The sequence below is a fragment of the Oncorhynchus keta genome, chromosome 31 (genome assembly GCF_023373465.1).
Source record: "Oncorhynchus keta strain PuntledgeMale-10-30-2019 chromosome 31, Oket_V2, whole genome shotgun sequence".
Taxonomy (NCBI): Eukaryota; Metazoa; Chordata; class Actinopteri; order Salmoniformes; family Salmonidae; genus Oncorhynchus; species Oncorhynchus keta.
This window is the reverse complement of record NC_068451.1, coordinates 20,612,503-20,636,766: the sequence shown is the minus strand read 5'-3', so window position 1 is coordinate 20,636,766 and position 24,264 is coordinate 20,612,503. Positions and strand designations below refer to the sequence as shown.

The 24,264-nt window shown below is 43.1% G+C and overlaps 1 protein-coding gene across 2 annotated transcripts; it reads right to left on the bottom strand.

The window, feature by feature from the left end:
* Positions 1–3,709: 3,709 nt before the first annotated feature.
* On the bottom strand, positions 3,710–23,878 carry LOC118372073 (protein lin-28 homolog A-like). Of its 2 annotated transcripts, XM_035757823.2 has the most exons (5): positions 23,767–23,878; positions 22,541–22,577; positions 16,593–16,777; positions 11,507–11,700; positions 3,710–4,081 (listed from the first exon to the last, which is right to left on the bottom strand). In XM_035757823.2, the coding sequence occupies exons 2-5, from the start codon at positions 22,563–22,565 to the stop codon at positions 3,724–3,726; spliced, it is 762 nt and encodes a 253-aa protein (XP_035613716.2). In that variant the 5' UTR covers positions 22,566–22,577; positions 23,767–23,878; the 3' UTR covers positions 3,710–3,723. The 2 variants fall into 2 exon arrangements, with proteins under 2 accessions (XP_035613716.2, XP_035613717.2); XM_035757824.2 differs by lacking the exons at positions 22,541–22,577; positions 23,767–23,878 and adding an exon at positions 17,369–17,804.
* Positions 23,879–24,264: the final 386 nt, after the last annotated feature.

Sequence of the window (24,264 nt, the reverse complement as noted above, 5' to 3'; positions counted from 1 at the left end):
CAGTGATTTGATATACACTGACTGTACAAAACATTTCTTACATAATCATTGAATCATTGAATCGAAGGGGAAATTCATAACTTAGAAGGATAGTGACCAAATCACAATTACACTGAGTGTACAAAACATTAGGAACCCCTGCTCTTTCCATGACAGACTGAACAGGTGAATCCAGATGAAAACTATGATCCCGTATTGATCTAACTTGTTAAATCCACTTCAATCAGTGTAGATGAAGGGGAGGAGACAGTTTTAATTAGGATGTTTAAGCCTTCAGACAATTGAGACATGAATGGTGTATGTGTGGCCTTCAGAGGGTGAAGGGGAAAGACAGCAGATTGAAGTGCCTTTGAATGAGGTATGGTAGTAGGTGCCAGGTGCATCTGTGTCAAGAACTGCAACTCTGCTGGGTTTTTCCCGCTCAACAGTTTCCCGTGTGTATCAACAATGGTCCACCACCCAAAGGACATCCAGCCAACTTGACACAACTGTGGGAAACATTGGAGTCAACATGGGCCAGCATCCCTGTGGAAGGCTTTCGACACCAGTCCATGCCCCGATGAACTGAGGCTGTTCTGCAGATAAAAGGGTGGTGGGGTGGTGCAACTCAATATTAGGAAGGTGTTCTTAATGTTTTGTACACTCTGTGAATAAGGCCCGTGTGTAGGATTTCAGTTTGGTCCTTTGTCTAAGTGGTGTGACCAACGAATGCTAAGACAAACAGAAACCATAATGTAAACAGAATATAAATGACCAGAACTGAACACTAGATGGTGGTATGCACTTACAATAACACACAGGTTCACACAGATGTGGCCATGTCCATTTACAATGTAACATGGACATAATAACAGTATGTATACCTAGAACTCAGAGGTAGTTACTAAGATCAGTACATAAGGTAATAGAGTCAAACACTAACTCAATATCACATGATTTGCTTAAAACAAAAACACATTTAGTTCTATGATGATGATTCCCCTCAAAATGAAAAGTAAACTTTTTGGTAAGTTCCCTGAGAACATTCTTCCTCCTGTGAGAAAATATAACATTTGAGTCCTCCAGGGATCTAGTTTGGTTTGTGCTAATGTTTGATTGTATATACGATCTATGAGTATAACACGTGTTCACTGTCAGTAAACATAGTAGAGCCTAGACGTTCAATTCTTAGCTGCATTACAGAACATATCTGGGCTTTGCTTCATGCAGTATCGTGCCCTTCAGTCACGCAGTCAAAGGATTGAAGGCAAACATTTCACCCCATTGATTATTTGTCATCTTACACTTCCTACTAAGGTCATTCGATTAGATTAAGTTTGATTTGTCAACACACATTAAGAAGTGACTGCTCCGCTGACACACTGAGAATCCCATTTCACAGTCAGTCAGTGCAGCTGTACCCTGTGGGAGAGAGAGTACTGTATGGTCATGATATATGATGTGGGTAAAGTTAGAAGAAACATAAACCATGTCTCCTTATAAATGCATTCAACATACATCTTAATATTTACATTGAGTAGCGGAGTCAATCACCACCTTCCGGAGACACCTGAAACCCCACCTCTTTAAGAAATACCTAGGATAGGATAAAGTAATCCTTCTCACCCCCCCCCCCTTAAAAGATTTAGATGCACTATTGTAAAGTGGCTGTTCCACTGGATGTCATAAGGTGAATGCACCAATTTGTAAGTCGCTCTGGATAAGAGCGTCTGCTAAATGACTTAAATGTAAATGTAAATGAGTATTCTTATTGATGAGGATGAATGAGACCATGAGGAGGCATACTACTTCTTCACTGCCCTGAACAGACAAATGATCATATTAGCATTGGTTTAGTTAGAAACAGTTTCCCAGGCACAGATCTAGTCTAGCCCTGGACTAAAAAGCACGTTCGTTGACAATCACGATGCTCCATTGAAAGGGCGTTCTAATCTAAGTCTAGGTTTAATCTTTGTCCGGCAAACCGGGCCTAAGAGGTATGATTGGGTTTGGGTGTCTTTGGCTACCGTCTGATGGAAAAACGCACAGAGAAAACAAAGGCTTCGAACCGAACCGCCCTGTGTAGTTCTCCAAAATAGAGAAAGAAAATCTAAGAAATACTTCCCGTTGGAACAGGTGAATGGTGAATCCAGGTGAATCCAGGTGAATGGTGAATCCAGGTGAATGGTGAATCCAGGTGAATGGGCAATACAGGTGAATGGTGAATTCAGGTGAATGGTGAATCCAGGTGAATGGGCAATACAGGTGAATGGGCAATACAGGTGAATGGGCAATACAGGTGAATGGGCAATACAGGTGGATCCAGGTGAATGGTGAATCCAGGTGAATGGTGAATCCAGGTGAATGGGCAATACAGGTGGATCCAGGTGAATGGTGAATCCAGGTGAATCCAGGTGAATGGGCAATACAGGTGAATCCAGGTGAATGGTGAATCCAGGTGAATGGGCAATACAGGTGGATCCAGGTGAATGGTGAATCCAGGTGAATCCAGGTGAATGGTGAATCCAGGTGAATGGGCAATACAGGTGGATCCAGGTGAATGGTGAATCCAGGTGAATCCAGGTGAATGGTGAATCCAGGTGAATGGGCAATACAGGTGAATCCAGGTGAATGGTGAATCCAGGTGAATGGGCAATACAGGTGGATCCAGGTGAATGGTGAATCCAGGTGAATCCAGGTGAATGGTGAATCCAGGTGAATGGGCAATACAGGTGAATCCAGGTGAATGGTGAATACAGGTGAATCCAGGTGAATGGGCAATACAGGTGAATGGTGAATCCAGGTGAATGGTGAATCCAGGTGAATGGTGAATCCAGGTGAATGGGCAATACAGGTGAATGGTGAATCCAGGTGAATGGTGAATCCAGGTGAATGGTGAATCCAGGTGAATGGGCAATACAGGTGAATGGTGAATCCAGGTGAATGGTGAATCCAGGTGAATGGGCTATACAGGTGAATGGTGAATCCAGGTGAATGGGCTATACAGGTGAATGGTGAATCCAGGTGAATGGTGAATCCAGGTGAATGGTGAATCCAGGTGAATGGGCAATACAGGTGAATGGTGAATCCAGGTGAATGGTGAATCCAGGTGAATCCAGATGAATTTGAACAGACTGAGCTTTGGGACAATAGAGTTCAGATGAGGTAAATTATCAAAAAAGAAAGAACAAGATTGCTTTGGCTGTTTGTGTGTCAGTCCCATTCCTAGTTGTCTTCTTATTGCAATTGATAGTAGAGTAGATGTCAATGAACCTGACTGAGTGATGGATACACAGGGGTGACTGACCATCCCTACCAGTCTGAGGTAGATGAGGCTGAATCTGGCCCCGGAGGTAGCTAAGAGTATAGGTCTATCTATGTGGAGATGGGTTGAGTTGGCCCAGGAGGTAGCTAAGAGTATAGGTCTATCTATGTGGAGATGGTTTGAGTTGGCCCAGGAGGTAGCTAAGAGTATAGGTCTATCTATGTGGAGATGGATTGAGTTGGCCCAGGAGGTAGCTAAGATGTACACAGTTTAGTAGAGGGAGAGTCTGGGAGGGATTGGGGAAGTAAAATAGATACTTTACTGTCCATTTGGTTAGAAATGTGGATCTGCTTGAGGTTGCTCAGGATGTAGCTCAGGATGTGTCTGTGTGAGGAGGAGACTGATCAGACTGAAGGAAGGTGGTTTTATTGGACCAGAGGTAATACTAACAGGTGGCATCCATCCATGGTGGATGTGGATCAGGATTGTTTCAACCTGTGCTGTCCTCCAGATCTCCTCTGGATCTGTGCCGGGTCTTCCGGAGAGCTGGAGGACTTGCTGAGGGGGGAGGAACTGTCCTGAGAGGGCTGGGAGTGCCTGTTTCCCTGCCTGGGACTGGGGCTGTAGGAGGTGGTGGTGAAGGTAGAGGGGTACTGGTCCACAGTAGGGCGTCTTCCCTGAGTGGCTGTGGCAGGGCCGGGAGACAAGGGGCCGGGGGGGCGGTGAGGACAGTGGGCCACCATGTGCGTCGCGCTCTGGCAGTAGTGGCACTTCTTTGGCTGGGGAGGCAGGCCACACTCTTTGGCATGGTGGTCTAGTCCTCCACAGTTATAACATCTGAGACAGAGAGTGGAGATCCTTGTCACATTCCAATTCACAAACAAGCAATTTCTTGGGCTTAACAAGCAACTTCAGGGCTTAAAGTGCGTATTTATTCCGTATTCAAAGAATACAACCTAGAACTTCTTATATGGGATATCATTACATTTTCTCTAGAATGTAATATGGTACAAATCCTATTAGAACATGCTTACTAGATTGGTTTAATTATATTTACCTAAAATCTATCCTTAAGATGGCAGCATTTCACATAGAATATGCATAGAATACACCATAGAATATGCATAGAATACACCATAGAATATGCATAGAATACACCATAGAATAACACCAATACTGAACCTTTAAGAGAAAACAGTTAAAGTGACCAATGCAAATACAATACTTCTCATATGTGTTCTCATCAAGAGGTGACAAACCAAATAAATAGCTTATTATTTTCCCTGCTAAAATGCGCTTTAATAACACATTTGCACACTTGCTGATATTTATAGCTTATTGCCAAATGTCTATATAAATGCAGTATGTCAACAACAGGCCTAAGGCCTGCAATAAATAACCAAGCTGCTCACGGGCGGGAAACAATGACAAGGCGAAACATTGATGACAAGGCGAAACAAAGCTGTTATACGGCTACATTTCAGGCCGGTCACCCAGTCAGATGTTATACGGCTACATTTCAGGTCGGTCACCCAGTCAGATGTTATACGGCTACATTTCAGGCCGGTCACCCAGTCAGATGTTATACGGCTACATTTCAGGCCGGTCACCCAGTCAGATGTTATACGGCTACATTTCAGGCCGGTCACCCAGCCAGATGTTATACGGCTACATTTCAGGCCGGTCCACCCAGCCAGATGTTATACAGCTACATTTCAGACCGGTCACCCAGTCAGATGTTATAAGGCTACATTTCAGACCGGTCATCCAGTCAGATGTTATACGGCTACATTTCAGACCGGTCACCCAGTCAGATGTTATAAGGTTACATTTCAGGCCGGTCACCCAGTCAGATGTTATACAGCTACATTTCAGACCGGTCACCCAGTCAGATGTTATAAGGCTACATTTCAGGCCGGTCACCCAGTCAGATGTTATACGGCTACATTTCAGGCCGGTCACCCAGTCAGATGTTATACGGCTACATTTCAGACCGGTCACCCAGTCAGATGTTATAAGGCTACATTTCAGGCCGGTCACCCAGTCAGATGTTATACGGCTACATTTCAGGCCGGTCACCCAGTCAGATGTTATAAGGCTACATTTCAGACCGGTCACCCAGTCAGATGTTATAAGGCTACATTTCAGACCGGTCACCCAGTCAGATGTTATACAGCTACATTTCAGACCGGTCACCCAGTCAGATGTTATAAGGCTACATTTCAGACCGGTCACCCAGTCAGATGTTATAAGGCTACATTTCAGGCCGGTCACCCAGTCAGATGTTATACGGCTACATTTCAGGCCGGTTACCCAGTCAGATGTTATACGGCTACATTTCAGACCCTCTCCTCACCCAGTCAGATGTTATAAGGCTACATTTCAGGCCGGTCACCCAGTCAGATGTTATACGGTGACAACTCCATTGTGTCCTCTACATTTCAGGCCGGTCACCCAGTCAGATGTTATACGGCTACATTTCAGGCCGGTCACCCAGTCAGATGTTATACGGCTACATTTCAGGCCGGTCACCCAGTCAGATGTTATACGGCTACATTTCAGACCGGTCACCCAGTCAGATGTTATAAGGCTACATTTCAGGTCGGTCACCCAGTCAGATGTTATACGGCTACATTTCAGGCCGGTCACCCAGTCAGATGTTATACCCAGTCAGATGTTACATTTCAGGCCGGTCACCCAGTCAGATGTTATACGGCTACATTTCAGGCCGGTCACCCAGTCAGATGTTATACGGCTACATTTCAGACCGGTCACCCAGTCAGATGTTATACGGCTACATTTCAGGCCGGTCACCCAGTCAGATGTTATACGGCTACATTTCAGGTCGGTCACACAGTCAGATGTTATACGGCTACATTTCAGGCCGGTCACCCAGTCAGATGTTATACGGCTACATTTCAGGCCGGTCACCCAGTCAGATGTTATAGGCTAGATTTCAGGTCGGTCACCCAGTCAGATGTTAAAGGCTACATTTCAGGCCGGTCAACCAGTCAGATGTTATACGGCTACATTTCAGGCCGGTCACCCAGTCAGATGTTATAAGGCTACATTTCAGACCGGTTACCCAGTCAGATGTTATAAGGCTACATTTCAGACCGGTCACCCAGTCAGATGTTATAAGGCTACATTTCAGACCGGTCACCCAGTCAGATGTTATACAGCTACATTTCAGACCGGTCACCCAGTCAGATGTTATAAGGCTACATTTCAGACCGGTCACCCAGTCAGATGTTATACGGCTACATTTCAGACCGGTCACCCAGTCAGATGTTATAAGGTTACATTTCAGGCCGGTCACCCAGTCAGATGTTATACAGCTACATTTCAGACCGGTCACCCAGTCAGATGTTATAAGGCTACATTTCAGGCCGGTCACCCAGTCAGATGTTATACGGCTACATTTCAGGCCGGTCACCCAGTCAGATGTTATACGGCTACATTTCAGACCGGTCACCCAGTCAGATGTTATAAGGCTACATTTCAGGCCGGTCACCCAGTCAGATGTTATACGGCTACATTTCAGGCCGGTCACCCAGTCAGATGTTATAAGGCTACATTTCAGACCGGTCACCCAGTCAGATGTTATACAGCTACATTTCAGACCGGTCACCCAGTCAGATGTTATAAGGCTACATTTCAGACCGGTCACCCAGTCAGATGTTATAAGGCTACATTTCAGGCCGGTCACCCAGTCAGATGTTATACGGCTACATTTCAGGCCGGTCACCCAGTCAGATGTTATACGGCTACATTTCAGACCGGTCACCCAGTCAGATGTTATACGGCTACATTTCAGGCCGGTCACCCAGTCAGATGTTATACGGCTACATTTCAGACCGGTCACCCAGTCAGATGTTATAAGGCTACATTTCAGGCCGGTCACCCAGTCAGATGTTATACGGCTACATTTCAGGCCGGTCACCCAGTCAGATGTTATACGGCTACATTTCAGGCCGGTCACCCAGTCAGATGTTATACGGCTACATTTCAGGTCGGTCACCCAGTCAGATGTTATACGGCTACATTTCAGGCCGGTCACCCAGTCAGATGTTATACGGCTACATTTCAGGCCGGTCACCCAGTCAGATGTTATACGGCTACATTTCAGGCCGGTCACCCAGTCAGATGTTATACGGCTACATTTCAGACCGGTCACCCAGTCAGATGTTATAAGGCTACATTTCAGACCGGTCACCCAGTCAGATGTTATACGGCTACATTTCAGGCCGGTCACCCAGTCAGATGTTATACGGCTACATTTCAGGCCGGTCACCCAGTCAGATGTTATACGGCTACATTTCAGGCCGGTCACCCAGTCAGATGTTATAAGGCTACATTTCAGGCCGGTCACCCAGTCAGATGTTATACGGCTACATTTCAGGCCGGTCACCCAGTCAGATGTTATACGGCTACATTTCAGGTCGGTCACACAGTCAGATGTTATAAGGCTACATTTCAGGCCGGTCACCCAGTCAGATGTTATACGGCTACATTTCAGGCCGGTCACCCAGTCAGATGTTATAAGGCTACATTTCAGACCGGTCACCCAGTCAGATGTTATAAGGCTACATTTCAGACCGGTCACCCAGTCAGATGTTATACAGCTACATTTCAGACCGGTCACCCAGTCAGATGTTATAAGGCTACATTTCAGGCCGGTCACCCAGTCAGATGTTATACGGCTACATTTCAGGCCGGTCACCCAGTCAGATGTTATACGGCTACATTTCAGACCGGTCACCCAGTCAGATGTTATAAGGCTACATTTCAGGTCGGTCACCCAGTCAGATGTTATACGGCTACATTTCAGGCCGGTCACCCAGTCAGATGTTATACGGCTACATTTCAGGCCGGTCACCCAGTCAGATGTTATACGGCTACATTTCAGGCCGGTCACCCAGTCAGATGTTATACGGCTACATTTCAGACCGGTCACCCAGTCAGATGTTATACGGCTACATTTCAGGCCGGTCACCCAGTCAGATGTTATACGGCTACATTTCAGGTCGGTCACACAGTCAGATGTTATACGGCTACATTTCAGGCCGGTCACCCAGTCAGATGTTATACGGCTACATTTCAGGCCGGTCACCCAGTCAGATGTTATAGGCTAGATTTCAGGTCGGTCACCCAGTCAGATGTTAAAGGCTACATTTCAGGCCGGTCAACCAGTCAGATGTTATACGGCTACATTTCAGGCCGGTCACCCAGTCAGATGTTATAAGGCTACATTTCAGACCGGTCACCCAGTCAGATGTTATAAGGCTACATTTCAGACCGGTCACCCAGTCAGATGTTATAAGGCTACATTTCAGACCGGTCACCCAGTCAGATGTTATAAGGCTACATTTCAGACCGGTCACCCAGTCAGATGTTATACGGCTACATTTCAGACCGGTCACCCAGTCAGATGTTATAAGGTTACATTTCAGGCCGGTCACCCAGTCAGATGTTATACAGCTACATTTCAGACCGGTCACCCAGTCAGATGTTATAAGGCTACATTTCAGGCCGGTCACCCAGTCAGATGTTATACGGCTACATTTCAGGCCGGTCACCCAGTCAGATGTTATACGGCTACATTTCAGGCCGGTCACCCAGTCAGATGTTATACGGCTACATTTCAGACCCGTCACCCAGTCAGATGTTATACGGCTACATTTCAGACCGGTCACCCAGTCAGATGTTATAAGGCTACATTTCAGGCCGGTCACCCAGTCAGATGTTATACGGCTACATTTCAGGCCGGTCACCCAGTCAGATGTTATACGGCTACATTTCAGACCGGTCACCCAGTCAGATGTTATACGGCTACATTTCAGACCGGTCACCCAGTCAGATGTTATAAGGTTACATTTCAGGCCGGTCACCCAGTCAGATGTTATACAGCTACATTTCAGACCGGTCACACAGTCAGATGTTATAAGGCTACATTTCAGTCCGGTCACCCAGTCAGATGTTATACGGCTTCATTTCAGGCCGGTCACCCAGTCAGATGTTATACGGCTACATTTCAGGCCGGTCACCCAGTCAGATGTTATACGGCTACATTTCAGGCCGGTCACCCAGTCAGATGTTATACGGCTACATTTCAGGCCGGTCACCCAGTCAGATGTTATACGGCTACATTTCAGGTCGGTCACACAGTCAGATGTTATACGGCTACATTTCAGGCCGGTCACCCAGTCAGATGTTATACGGCTACATTTCAGACCGGTCACCCAGTCAGATGTTATACGGCTACATTTCAGGCCGGTCACCCAGTCAGATGTTATACGGCTACATTTCAGACCGGTCACCCAGTCAGATGTTATACGGCTACATTTCAGGCCGGTCACCCAGTCAGATGTTATACGGCTACATTTCAGACCGGTCACCCAGTCAGATGTTATACGGCTACATTTCAGACCGGTCACCCAGTCAGATGTTATACGGCTACATTTCAGACCGGTCACCCAGTCAGATGTTATACGGCTACATTTCAGACCGGTCACCCAGTCAGATGTTATACGGCTACCTTTCAGGTCGGTGACTCAAAAAGTTACATATTGCAGCTTTAACTCTTTCAGATGGAAACAAAGAGTTTCGCATGACTGAGCTGGAGGCTTGCAGGGGGTCCCTCACAGTGGCATCTTCAATTAGAACATGTGAGGGGGGAGAGGGAAGGAGAGGAGAGGGGGAAGGGCATTGGAATTTAGGTTTCATCCAGGCTAGTTCGCTTGCTTGGGAGGTTACCTACCAATACCCCCTCCTCCACTCCCCAACCCCCACCACATAGACTCCCATTCTAGCTGGTAAGAGTGAATACCCAGTTTTCACAAGACAAGCTACCATGCTGGTCGTAAATGTTTTTATAACATATCAACCACATAGGCACATGGTTACATAGTTTCCACAACGTTTAAGTTTGCATCATTTCTAATATTTGCACAGAACAACAAATCAGCTGAGGTTTGACTTTCAAGTAAACCAATAACTCAAGTGAAGAGAAAAGTGTTGGCACAATTTATTTGTAAATTCCAAAATGTTAAAATATTGTCAATGTTTATAAGATCGGGGAGCCAAGAGTTTAATTAACTGTGTAACACTGTAATACATCAACCCATTAAATAAAAAAAAATGTAATAAACAAATATAAGAAAATATAAGAAATAAATGCTGGTGGATGTTATTAAAGGGAATGTAGTGTTTAGAAAATGTTTTTAACCTGTCTATTTGGATCCAACCAGCAGCTCTGTTACTGACCCAGAAAGGTTAGGGGTTAGAGGTCAACACACTGACCTCAACATATTTCTGTTCCTGCCTTTGAAGAAAGATCCCTCTTACATTATAACAATGGGGAGGGAAATTAGGATGAAATGTCTACACAACAAAAATAAGTATACATTGTTAAATAAATGTGATCATTGATGTAGCATAGGCCTAACTCGGGTCATAAAATTAGTATCCACCATAACGCAACATGATGCAATATAACATCACCTAACGATGAATAAAAGGGCAATCCTGTATAAAATAAAAAGCCTGTTTCTGACAATTCCTCTTCAGTCTAAAGTGATATTTGCTATACATTACAACATTGCATCTGGTTGGGAAACAGCTGTTAAAACAGCATTTCCTATCACCAATCTATGTCAGTGGGGTTAAGGACAAATCTGTATTCAAAGCAAATAGCAGCCAGCAGCAGAGCCTCAAAACCAACCATCACGGAAATAGCAGCACTTAGACCGACTAGACCTCCGTCATACAATATTGCCGTAAAACCATGGCAACTGGAGCCCTATAGAATAATAGTTTGGGTGGAAATGCAGCACCACACAGGAAAAGGTACAGCACAATCACATTCATTATTTATACTAAACTCATCGTACATTTGAACTCTAAAGGAACACCATGTAACAGAACCTCTACAAATGTGGACCTTTGACATAATGTAAATAATGCAGCAGGTATACTCCACACAGAACCTCTGAATCATACACAGGTAAATACGAATATGCAGCTACTGCTAAATAGATTACATCAATGCACACATACACAGGCACACACACGTATGCACATACAAACACACCACTAATGTTCACCACAGCACTACCCTGTTCCTTCCAACATCATTGTCTGTTCTGTTGCTAGTCTCAATTCCCTCCCTGCAGCAGCAAGTCTTACCCACTCTATATTCACTCATAACAGAACATGAAAGGAAAGTCTGTTCTAGTAATTCTATTTCTATGGTTCACTCACCGGTCTCCTTTTGGCTTCCATCTCTGCTGTGGGGCTGGGGGCTTGGATTTCTGTCTCCTCTCACTGCCCAAGCAGGGGCCTCCCCCGGGGCCCGTGACTTGTACAGACTCCAGGCCCCTGAGGGACATCTGGAAAGTAAACTCTAGTGGCTCTCCCTCCCGCAGGCTACGAAAGCCCTCCATGTGCAGCTTGCTCTGGGACAGAAGGAGGAGGGATAGGACAGGATAGGGAGAAGAAGACACAGGTTACACAGGGATCTCCTGGTCTAGTCACACACAGTAAACCTAAATCAACCCACCTCTCCATCTAGGTCTCAATCAAGCAGATGGATGAATCAAATGAATCTATCTACATCACATTTGAAAATTTGCTACCAAGTATCCAAATACGTGCTTGAGGACTACTCAGTCATAATGGCTGATCCCTACAGTCACTTGCTCCCTGCCATTCCCCGGGTCTGTCGCTGTGGACTGAGCACATTGGTTCACTTCCTATACCAGAGGATTCAGATGGACCTTAGCACACTACAGTAGAACACTAGACTTTTAGAATAGACGCACAAACTCTCCACGTCTTTGAGGGAATTTTAAATCTTTACACAGAGCCACAGACCCACAGAGCCACAGGAAAGCAAATCGCTGTACTTTGAGCAGGATATTGTGAATAACAAGTAGAAAACGAGGTATGGTTGGTGTAACATTTCCATTCTTTACATTTTAGCACACGCTCTTATCCAGAGCAACTTACACTTAATGCATTCATCTTAACATAGCTGGGTGAGACAACCACATGTCACAGTCGTAGTGAGTAAAACTTTCCTCAGTAAAGCAGCTATCAGCAAAGCCAGTGCTAGTAAGAAAAGTCAAGTTTCAGTCTTACATGATGATCTATGAACTCAATCATCGGAATCTTAGGCATTCAGTTGCTAATATAGAGCACAAAATGTTTCTAAAACAATTTAATGACAAGTGAAAAAGGATTTTGGTGTAAAAAAAAATGCATTTGTTGTATATAATCCTGTAATAACAAATGTATTATAATTACTGCTATTATCATCACTATTGTCCCATTAGAAAATACAAAAAAATATTTTTACAGTATTTAAAATATGTATTAAAAATAATAATATCTTACTGTTTGTGAAACTTTAACAGTTGCTTCCCTTTCCATATTTGTATGTATGATCTATTCATGTATCAAATAATAATAATTGCTTGATTAAGGTTCATGAGTTCTTTAAATAAATTTAATCCAAAGAAAAACACAATTACCAAATACAATTGTACAATTATAAACATGTAAATAATAGGCATATATAGTATATAAATGGTAATACTATTTATATTTTATCAAATTAAACACAGATCATTTAGGTTTTGAAAATATTGAAAATATCCTAATAATCTCTCAATTAGAGCTTTATTCCTTTTCTTAAACAACGTTTCTTATGAACTTTTACATCTAATTACATTTTCATGGATCTTGTCCAAAATAAATGTTTACTAAACTAATTAATACATTTACAGTAACTGTTACCTCAACAACAGCATTAATTAAGCCAATTTACCCCCAGTTCACAATACATCATAACTTTTTCTAATACACAAAAGGAATAGTACTGATTAAAACAAATGATTTGATTTCTGTGAAAGTTGTTTACAGTAATGTAAGTTATTGCATGTCTGAACGACTGCAGCGACAATCCCCCCTCCCCTAAAAATGAATAACTCAATCTAGCAACGAATAAAATAAAAACAAAATAATAATGAAACAACATGCAACTAAACATAACCCTAGTTCATCTTTACAGAGGCCAACAAAACTAATCCAGCCATATTTCTACGAGTCACTCCGAGTCACTGATTTGTGTTTCAACAGAAGTCAAAGCATAGGTTCAGGATTCTCTGATCCAGACACCTCGTGTCCCCCCCCGACATATTTGAGACATCGGCCCACAGCCCAGGCCAGCTCTCTGTTAGCCCAGGCCAGCTCTCTGTTAGCCCAGGCCAGCTCTCTGTTAGCCCAGGCCAGCTCTCTGTTAGCCCAGGCCAGCTCTCTGTTAGCCCAGGCCAGCTCTCTGTTAGCCCAGGCCAGCTATCTGTTAGCCTAGTTCAGCTCTCTGTTAGCCCAGGCCAGCTCTCTGTTAGCCCAGGCCAGTTCTCTGTTAGCCCAGGCCAGCTCTCTGTTAGCCCAGGCCAGCTCTCTGTTAGCCCAGGCCAGCTCTCTGTTAGCCCAGGCCAGCTCTCTGTTAGCCCAGGCCAGCTCTCTGTTAGCCTAGTTCAGGTCTCAGTTAGCCCAGGCCAGCTCTCTGTTAGCCCAGGCCAGCTCTCTGTTAGCCCAGGCCAGCTCTCTGTTAGCCCTGCTGGAGCCTCCTAAACTCTGGGCTACCACAGACCAACCCAGCACAGCAGCCATTTTGCCTGTTTTCGGTTGGGGGATGTGGGAATGAAAAAGGACATAGAAGAGAAGGGAAAGACAGAAAAAGTGAGCAAAGAGAAAGGAGGGACATGACAAAGAGTGTGGGGTGCGGGTATATACAGTACATTAATTTCATTTCTCCAGCACATGTCCTCAGTCTGTTTACTAGCTCTTCCAATAGTGGAGGGAGCTTTTGCCACTGGACGGCTTGATTGAGAGAAATGTGATATGAATGACAGGGTTGGAGAGGACATACATGTTGAAAAAAATGACAAAACCCTAGATAGAGTTCAGGCTGGGTCAGGCTTCAGCAAGTTTAACTCCTGAATATACCACAGGCGTTTGTTGAGCTTCAACTGTTTCATCGTCAACATATCACAACTAATTCCCAGGTTGAAGAGAGAAATTCCCCCACTTGAAGCAGTTATTCAGGCCATTCTACAAAGCCATGTGCGGTCTCTCCACAGTCCTGTCTACAGAAGCCTCATTGTTAGTCATGTGTTAGTCACATTCAAGCTATGCAAGGAAACCTACAGTATATCAATCCACGCAACTTTGTGAAACATTTCCAGAAATCAGTCTCAGATTCATGCACCAAATATTTCCCAGTTAAAATGAATCTGAATTGTAATTGAAGAGTAAATCGTGCATTGCAGTGGTCTCAAAAGCCCGTGGAGACGGTGACTCAACATCAAACAGAAGCAGTGGTCTCAAAAGCCTGTGGAGACAGTGACTCAACATCAAACAGAAGCAGTGGTCAAAAGCCCGTGGAGACAGTGACTCAACATCAAACAGAAGCAGTGGTCTCAAAAGCCTGTGGAGACAGTGACTCAACATCAAACAGAAGCAGTGGTCTCAAAAGCCTGTGGAGACAGTGACTCAACATCAAACAGAAGCAGTGGTCAAAAGCCTGTGGAGACAGTGACTCAACATCAAACAGAAGCAGTGGTCAAAAGCCCGTGGAGACAGTGACTCAACATCAAACAGAAGCAGTGGTCAAAAGCCCGTGGAGACAGTGACTCAACATCAAACAGAAGCAGTGGTCAAAAGCCTGTGGAGACAGTGACTCAACATCAAACAGAAGCAGTGGTCAAAAGCCTGTGGAGACAGTGACTCAACATCAAACAGAAGCAGTGGTCAAAAGCCTGTGGAGACAGTGACTCAACATCAAACAGAAGCAGTGGTCTCAAAAGCCTGTGGAGACAGTGACTCAACATCAAACAGAAGCAGTGGTCAAAAGCCTGTGGAGACAGTGACTCAACATCAAACAGAAGCAGTGGTCTCAAAAGCCTGTGGAGACAGTGACTCAACATCAAACAGAAGCAGTGGTCTCAAAAGCCTGTGGAGACAGTGACTCAACATCAAACAGAAGCAGTGGTCTCAAAAGCCCGTGGAGACAGTGACTCAACATCAAACAGAAGCAGTGGTCAAAAGCACAGACAGATAACATACTGCAACTGCATTGCTCCAACAGTGTCGGTTAGCAGTTAGCTGCACTGTCGTCATAGGCATTTCATCAGCTGGCCATAGAAACCAGTCTTCTCTACAATCAGTCCCTCTATCAATAGATGACTCACTGTAAGAAGGAAGTCACGTGAACACAAGTAGGTAGGTAGCTTTTTTTTCTCTTTCTCCCCTTTGAGGGGGAAAAAACACCAGGAAGAGGAACAAACAAAGACTGGTATTAGCCTAGCCCTGGAAGGAAGGAGGAGCCTGCCAAACACACAGTGAGATGAGATGGACTGATGGGCAGTCATAATCAAGGATCCACTCCAGCCGGTCTCCCATCGCATCATACACTATATCTTCCACCATACCACTCCCCAAACCTATGCTGCCCAAGAAAATCCTACTACATTTACATTGGAGTCATTTAGCAGATGCTCTTATCCTGAGCAACTTACATACGTTTTCGCACTTGTCCCTTGTGGGACTCTAACCCACAACCCTGGCATTGCAAGTGAAATTCTCTACCAACTGAGCCACACGGGATGGGGACTTGGCAAGCTAAATCGAGCACACCTAAAATGTGGCAATTTTGGGGTGGATTTGATGGAATTCTGTCTCTAATTGGGCTGTAAAGTGTCAATAGAATCTAACAACATGGCACGAGATGGTGAAGGAAAGCAGTGCTATAACATACACAGCCCAAAGCCCACACAGGAGTGAAATAATGTCCAACATCTAAACCTGGTTGTGAGGTTGGCATCTAAGCACATGTTTAACCAGACCACTACCATGCACCACCTGTCTTTTCTTTGGCTTCAGAAAACCCCCTCTCATACAGAGGCCCTTCCCCCTGTCTTCTGGGTCTATAAAACATGACAAGTAAACATCTATCAATCACCTGTTTTTCCATTGCAAAACTATTTCACTATAACAATCATTTTCGAATGTTAATTATTTCCTGTAGTCCTACAGACATCCTACACAGAAGCTCATTCATGAGGATGCTACAACTTAGGTGTTACAATGTTACCACTGCCCCTCAACAATGTGCATGTGTCTCAGAGATATGTGGAAGAGATACAAACTATCCAATAGCCTGCACTGTGTGGTCACCTCGTATAGGAGTGGAACTTGTATCCAACTCGTGTAGACATGAGGGTTCAGCTTTACTATCTATCAGCTGATTATTTATATCCATAGATGGTTCAACTTAACTTACTTGGTGAACAAATACATCCATAGGAGGATCTACGGGAGTTCCCCCACGACTAGTCATGGATATAAATCCGAAGCCCATCCGCACATTGAACCACTTGCAGTGGCCTGCGCCGTGCATGGACTGTTGCTGCCCACCCTGCAAGGATCCTGGCTCCTCTCCTCTATCACCACCTTTGCCCACCCCTCCTGAAAGCAAGTTGAGAATACAATGTTAAAACATCAATGAAATCATTTCCCATTCGTTTCAGTAAACCTTATTTGGGCAAATTATTCCAATTCTAAAAATGTATTCTGTCTTGTACACAATTCATATGCAAAGTACTTATTTTCCAGAGCAGGTAACCAACTCATAAAGAACATAAAAAAAAACTTTATTTACATGATTTGCCAACAGATGGAATTTGCTTTTCTTTGATGGCTATCTGATAAATAGCCATCATAGGCTACTCCAACTTGGATATTGAAGTGTTTAAATATCAACTATGAACTTTCATCTTCACTTGCATCACTTGTAATTTTCTAACAACAAAGGTGAAATAACTTTGTATTTGACGCAAAGGACAGGTGTCCATTGTCACCCAAAAACCTCAGCAAAAAGCGCACAAAAAAACTCGAAATATATAGCAAACGCTGTGGGCGGTAGGCTACATAACACAACATCTTGGAAATAGATACCCAACAACATCTCGGGGGCTACAGTCAGTCCCCTCTCCTTTCACAGGAAAGAGGGACGCCAGAGAGACAATCTAAGCAGAGATACATAGAATATAGAATAACCTTCGGCCATGTTTCCCTGCCAAGTTTCCGCTCCAAACTTCGGTGATATAAGCCCTGCTGGTCTTGATATTGTTTATTCCTCTGCGTCAGTCGAATATTCTGATTCGAGCGACCATACTTTTGCGTGCATGATCCTACGTGCGTTCCCCCATAGATTTTCAGCATATTCTTCTATGGATTTCTCTTGCTCTGTTCACGTGACTCTGTCAATTTACATGCTTTCTGGCGACTATTTTGTTCGGTCCGTGCAATCAGGGATCCTTAGGATGTCCCTAACCATTTGAAGTTGAAATGTAAAATGGTTACGGTAGTGGTTAAGGATAGGGTTTAGTAAGGGTTATGGTTAAGATTAGGGTTAAAGTAAAGGTAGAGGTTAAGATTAGGGTAGGGTTTAGGGTATGGACGTCCCAAGGATACCAGATAGCAGTGCCATTTTTTTCCTCCTCGAATCCAGGCAAAATAGTTCTTTCGGAGCACAGAGATAACCAATCGTCGTTCCACAAACCGAACATCAACATATTTGTGTAGGCCTATTTCACGTTTATTTATTCATTAGAAGTTTCAAAACATAAGTATTTGACACGCAAATGCTTGAGTTGTAATTTCATGCCAAGAATAAACTGAATGATTACCCTCATGTATGTGTGTAAACGTGGTTATGTTAAATACATAGGCATATCCTCAAGTCATGATATATACAGTACCAGTCAAATGTTTGGACACACCTACTCATTCAAGGGTTTTTCTTGTTTTTCTTGTTTTTTTTGTACTATTTTCTATTTTGTAGAATAACAGTGAAAACATCAAAACTATGAAATAACACACATGGAATTATGTAGTAACCCAAAAAGTATTAAACAAATAAAAAATATTTGATATTCTTCAAAGCAGACACCCTTTGCCTTGATGACAGCTTTGCACAGTCATGGCATTCTCTAAATCAGCTTCATGAGGTAGTCACCTGGAATGCATTCCAATTAACTAATTCATTAATTTGTGGAATTTCTTTCCTTCTTAATGCATTTGAGCCAATAAGTTGTGTTGTGACATGGTAAGGGTGGAATACAGAAGATCACCCTATTTGGTAAAAGACCAAGCTAAGAGAAACGACAGTCCATCATTACTTTAAGACATGAAGGTCAGTCAATCAAGTGCAGTCACAAAAACCATCAAGTGCTATGATGAAACTGTCTCTCATGAGTATCGCCATAGGAAAGGAAGACCCAGAGTTACCTCTGCTGCAGAGGATGCGTTCATCAGAGGTACCAGTCTCAGAAATTGCAGGCCAAATAAATGTTTCACAGAGTTCAAGTAACAGACACATCTCAACATCAACTGTTCAGAGGAGACTATGTGAATCAGGCCTTAATGGTCGAATTGCTGCAAAGAAACCACTACTAAAGGACACCAATAATAAGAAGAGACTTGCTTGGGCCAAGAAACACTAGCAATGGACATTTGCACATACTGTACATAGATTTTTCTATTGTGTTATTGACTGTACGTTTGTTTATGTGTAACTCTGAGTTGTTTTTATCGCACTGCTTTGCTTTATCTTGGCCAGGTCACAGTTGTGAATGAGAACTTGTTCTCAACTGGCCTACCTGGTTAAATAAATGTGAAAAAATAAATAAAATAATTAGATGGGTGTAAATCTGTCCTTTGGTCTGATATAATATATAAATAAATATATATCTACCGCGTAAAAATAAACTAAGAACAAAACATGAACGCATAGATCTTACAGGCATGACCTGACATTCCTGTGCTGTTCTCGACCGTAGGTTATCATTTTAGCAAAACCAATCAAGATCAGGTTATCAGAAATATCTCACAGATAGGCGTATGTGTTCCTTGCATGGTACACATTTAACAGGCCACATAAAGGCTATTCGTGCGTATTAACACCTGGTTTTCGTCAATACTATCATCGAATTGCCGAAATAAAAACGGTTAGACTATGGGATAAATAACATGACAGAGGGTTCAAGACACAGAGATTGACCAGGGCGAATGTTTGGGGAATTCTTTATGAAGGGGATTGGGGGAGAAATACTCCCAATACATTGTAAACACGCCCACACTACTGCAGGAATCCTCTGATGGACCCCCACCTCACACTTCAATCCGCCTTCAAACTGTGTTTGTGAAGATGCAGAATACGAGAGAAATTGGAGCTCAGCACAAACGCAGCGTTGAACATTGGGCCAGAACGACCAGGCAACACCCGTATCAGATGTTACCGAAGCAGGCATTTCCTCAGGTATTATAAATGAGGGGACAAATGCGTCAAACTTAATCAGCGCCTATTTGGAAGATTGAGGAGGATTTGGAAACAGAGTTATGTGTTGTGTGTATGATATAAAAGGTGAGGACAGAGAGTAAAACATCATCAGACCATGTATAGTCACAGTTATGAGGTGAAAGTACCCATGCATAATGGGGAAAGTGATTGGTACTTATCAGTTATTTTCAACCAGAAATGCCGTGGTCACCGGAGAGCCCCCCCCCCTCTCGTTCTCTCATTTTATCGAGTTCATTGGGTTTCATTCCATTTTCTACCATTGAGCACTTTTTTGCAGTCTTGCGTTTGAGTGTCAACAAGGTTCATATTGTTCAAAAAATCATTAGGCTGCTATTAATATTAACAATTCTAAGACATGTAGAGAACTACAATTTAACTGTTTAAACTACAATGTAAAGTGTAAATATATCAGAATCGGATTGTACACAATATATTTAGATCGAATGTCTCTTTTTTTTAACAGTTTTGTGGAAAAAACATTCGTAAAATGTGCTCTACATCCATATAGTATTTGCTCAAATGTCGATTCTATTGCCCAATCTTGCAACCCCTTTCGAGAATCTGAGATCCTTTCGGAGTGATATTGGGGTACTTATGATGTTTGGTGATAATCAGGATTTTTTTCCCATGCAAAGTAAGTGGCTGGGAGGGGCCCGGGCATTGATGGAAGGGAGGCAAGGGTAATGTTAAGGGGTTGTTCTCTTCCAATGCTTTAGCAGATCGAGATAGTGAAACTGGGGAATGAACGATTCTATTTAAAATAAACGCAAGAAATGCGCAATTGGAATCAAATTAAGATTGTGGAACTTTTATTTAGGTGCATGTGTAAACTATTGTTCGTTCTGAGGCTACCGCTTTGCTAAACTGTTGAGCTCAATGAGGTTATATCTTAGTCCATGAAATGTTTAAATACACAATTGTGCCCAATAAATCAGATTATGGAGTTTAAAACGTTATGTTGAAACACATTAAAGGGAACTTAAATATTGGATAATGAATCTATTTAAACCATACGGTAGAATAACTATGTCTCAAACATACTGAACAAAAATATAAACCCAACATGTGAAATGTTGGTCCCACGTTTTATGAGCTAAAATAAAAGATCACAGAAATGTTCCATAGGCACAAACAGTTTATTTATCTCCATTTCTTGGCACAAATTTGTTTACTGCCCTGTTAGTGAGCATTTCTCTAATAATAATAAAGAAAATGCATCCACCTGACAGGTGTTGCATATAAAGAAGCTGATTAAACAGCATGGTCATTACATAGATGCACCTTGTACTGAAGCCAATAAAAGGCCACTCTAAAATGAGCAGTTTTTTCACACAACACAATGCCTCTATCTCAAGCTTTGAGTGAGTGTGCAATTGGAATGTCGAATGTCCACCAGAGCTGTTTACAGAGAATGTAATGTCGTTTTAGAGAATTTGGCAGTACATCCAACTGGCCTCACAACCGCAGACCACGTCTAACCACCCCAGTCCAGGACCTCCACATCCGGCTTCTTCACCAGCGGGATAGTATGAGACCAGCCACCTGGACAGCTGATGAAACTGTGGGCTTGCACAACCAAATAATTTCTGCACAAACTGTCAGAAACCTCAGGGAAGGTCACTGAGCACACTGGAGAAGTGTGCTCTTCACAGATTAATCCCAGTTTCAAATGTACCAGGGAGATGGCAGACAGAGTGTATGGCTGTGTGGGCGAGCAGTTTGCTGATATCAACGTTGTGAACAGAGCGATGGGGTTATGGTATGGGCAAGCTGCGGACAATAAACACTATTGCATTTTATCGACGGCAATTTGTATGCACAGAAATAGCGGGACGAGATCCTGAGGCCCATTGACGTGCCATTAATCCGCCGCCATTACCTCATGGTTCAAATCAAATCAAATGTATTTATATAGCCCTTCGTACATCAGCTGATATCTCAAAGTGCTGTACAGAAACCCAGCCTAAAACCCCAAACAGCAAGCAATGCAGGTGTAGAAGTATGATATTGCATGGCCCCATGTCACAAGGATATGTACACAATTCCTGGAAGCTGAAAATCTCCAGTTCTTCCAAGGCCTGCATACTCACCAGACATGTTACCCATTGAGCATGTTTGGAATGCTCTGGATCGACATGTACGACAGCGTGTTCTAGCTCCCACTAAAATCCATCAACTTCATACTGCCATTGAAGAGGAGTGGGACAACATTCAACAGGCCACAATCAACAGCCTGATCAACTCTACGAAAGATGTGTCGCACACACACATACACACACAAATATTATTGCACAGCTAACGTTGTGGGGACATACAATTCAGACCCATTCAAAATCCTATTTTCTCTAACCCCTAACCCTAACCCAAAAACCTTACCTTAACCCTAGCTCCTAACCCTAATTATGGGGCGGCAGGGTAGCCTAGTGGTTAGAGCGTTGGACGAGTAACTGGAAGGTTGCAAGTTCAAACCCCCAAGCTGACAAGGTACAAATCTGTTGTTCTGCCCCTGAACAGGCAGTTAACCCACTGTTCCTAGGCTGTCATTGAAAATAAGAATTTGTTCTTAACTGACTTGCCTAGTTAAATAAAGGTCAAAACAAAATTATAACTCTAACCTTAACCCCCTAGAAATAGCATTTGACCTTGTGGGGACCAACAAAATGTCCCCAGTTGGTCCCCACAAGTATAGTTAGACATGTACATACACACACACACACACACACACTACTCTCAAACAGACTCACACAAAGCAGTTTTTATTGGACTGGATTGAGTTACACTCCCCATATACAAACGTATCGCATGCATAATGATTTTAACAGTTTCCTATTTCAGAATAATCTGAGGCATGACCATGATGCACTTACTTGAGGTTGTCCCCTGCGAGGTCATACCCCTGGATACCTGTGAAGAAGAGCAGGGATGTTTGCTCAGAATGCATCGAATGTCTTGCGTCTAGACTACACGTGCATTTGGGACATAATTGAAGAGGGTGCATTTTCATAACCAGTTGTTGAATGCCCAAGATAATTGAAAGTAAATGTATGAAATGTGGAAATATACAGATTCCACCGTTTCCCATTCATATCAACTATAGCATATAATAAATTACTCCACCAAGGGTACACTTTGGAAATTGACCATGCATTATTTAAAAATATATATTGTACAACTCAATAGGGATGGACGCCATCTCGTCCCCGGAGTCTGAAACCCTCAATCAAGCTATGGATGTAGCGGTCTGGCAAAGGTTAACATCTCAGTGTAGCGACTGAAGAGTTTTGCCACAGAGTTTCTTGCGAAACAGACCAAACAGACCAGACCAATGAGTCAATGAACGAAGTAAAACATTATTCCTTAGTTGTACATTTTCCTGAAATCTAAAGGTACAACCTAGATTCGAGTCAATGTTTTAAGTAAACGAATATGTTATTACTCTAACCTCGTGAAACTGACAGGTTTTAATTTTTCATAAAAAACAACCTATATCGAAGAATGTTGCACTTGCACATGCGCAGTTTGGCGCGAGACGAACGTTAGACGTGTTTCTACGCATGCGCTTAGCAAGCAGACGTCGCCATGACATCGCCAACAAGTGATATCGGGGATTTCTATTGGAGAAGCAATTTTACTGTGCTGCCTTTGGTTTCGCAGCTGTTTTTCCTATTGCCTCTCCATCTCCATCTTCAGAATATAGCATTTTAGAAAGTATAGCCTAATTTTGGTTTCGTAGCTGTTTTTCCAATTGCCTCTCCATCTCCATTTTCGGAATATAGCCTTTTAGAAAGTATAGCCTAATGAATGTCAATAGAATTTAGGCAAGAATGTCCACATGGTAACAAACTGTTTGGGTGCTAACCAATGGCATTTAAAAAAAGCCTATAAGAACCCGGAACAATTTGAAACAAATCTAAACAAATTTTTCATTATAGTAACATAATCTCCGTTTTGGCTCATTTGACCCCCCCTCTCCAGTCTCTGCGTTGCCTGGTCCAAAATCAAAGCATACTTGGATAACGTTTATGGTTAATTCATGGAAGAACATTAGGTTATAGGAAGAAGTGGGGAACACATATGCAACAATTTAGCTTACCGATTGTTCACCATTGCCGAGAATATAGCAACTGATGGATAGGCTATACTTCCTGAGGAAAGATGGAGAGGGTAGTTTGTATCGATACTTGTCTATTGGTAAACTGTTTGCAGCTACCAGCTGCGCTGTCCAGCCAAAGCGCCTCTGCGCAGCCTCACGTTCTGCTACTTTCGTGGCTGATTGGATGCCTGTACAAATAGCGCCAAATTGGAACAGTGAGTGTTGCCCCTTGGAACTCAGTTCAATCATGTTGATATAGGTAACAGCGTAGCACCATCTAGTGTTAATTTCATTACATTGAAAGAAAGCCTAGTACAGTAATGTGTAGTATGTAGCCTATTGGAAATAGGCAGCAATATATTTTATATGATTTTCTCCCCCCCAAAAAGCCTTTGTCATAATTAGATACTTCAATATTGTTCAACTGTGTGTTGACTGTAATTGTTTCTTTCGATGTGTAGTTTCTATTTTAGACCTTCACAGCCATAGGTAGGCCTG

Excerpts from the sequence above, each read along its gene's own strand:
- LOC118372073 (XM_035757823.2), bottom strand. The coding sequence starts at position 22,565 with ATGACCTCGCAGGGGACAACCTCAA. Across the intron at positions 16,778-22,540 it reads CTCGCAGGGGACAACCTCAA|GAGGGGTGGGCAAAGGTGGT; the intron begins GTAAGTGCATCA and ends ACTTGCTTTCAG. Across the intron at positions 11,701-16,592 it reads TGGATGTATTTGTTCACCAA|AGCAAGCTGCACATGGAGGG; the intron begins GTAAGTTAAGTT and ends CTTCTGTCCCAG.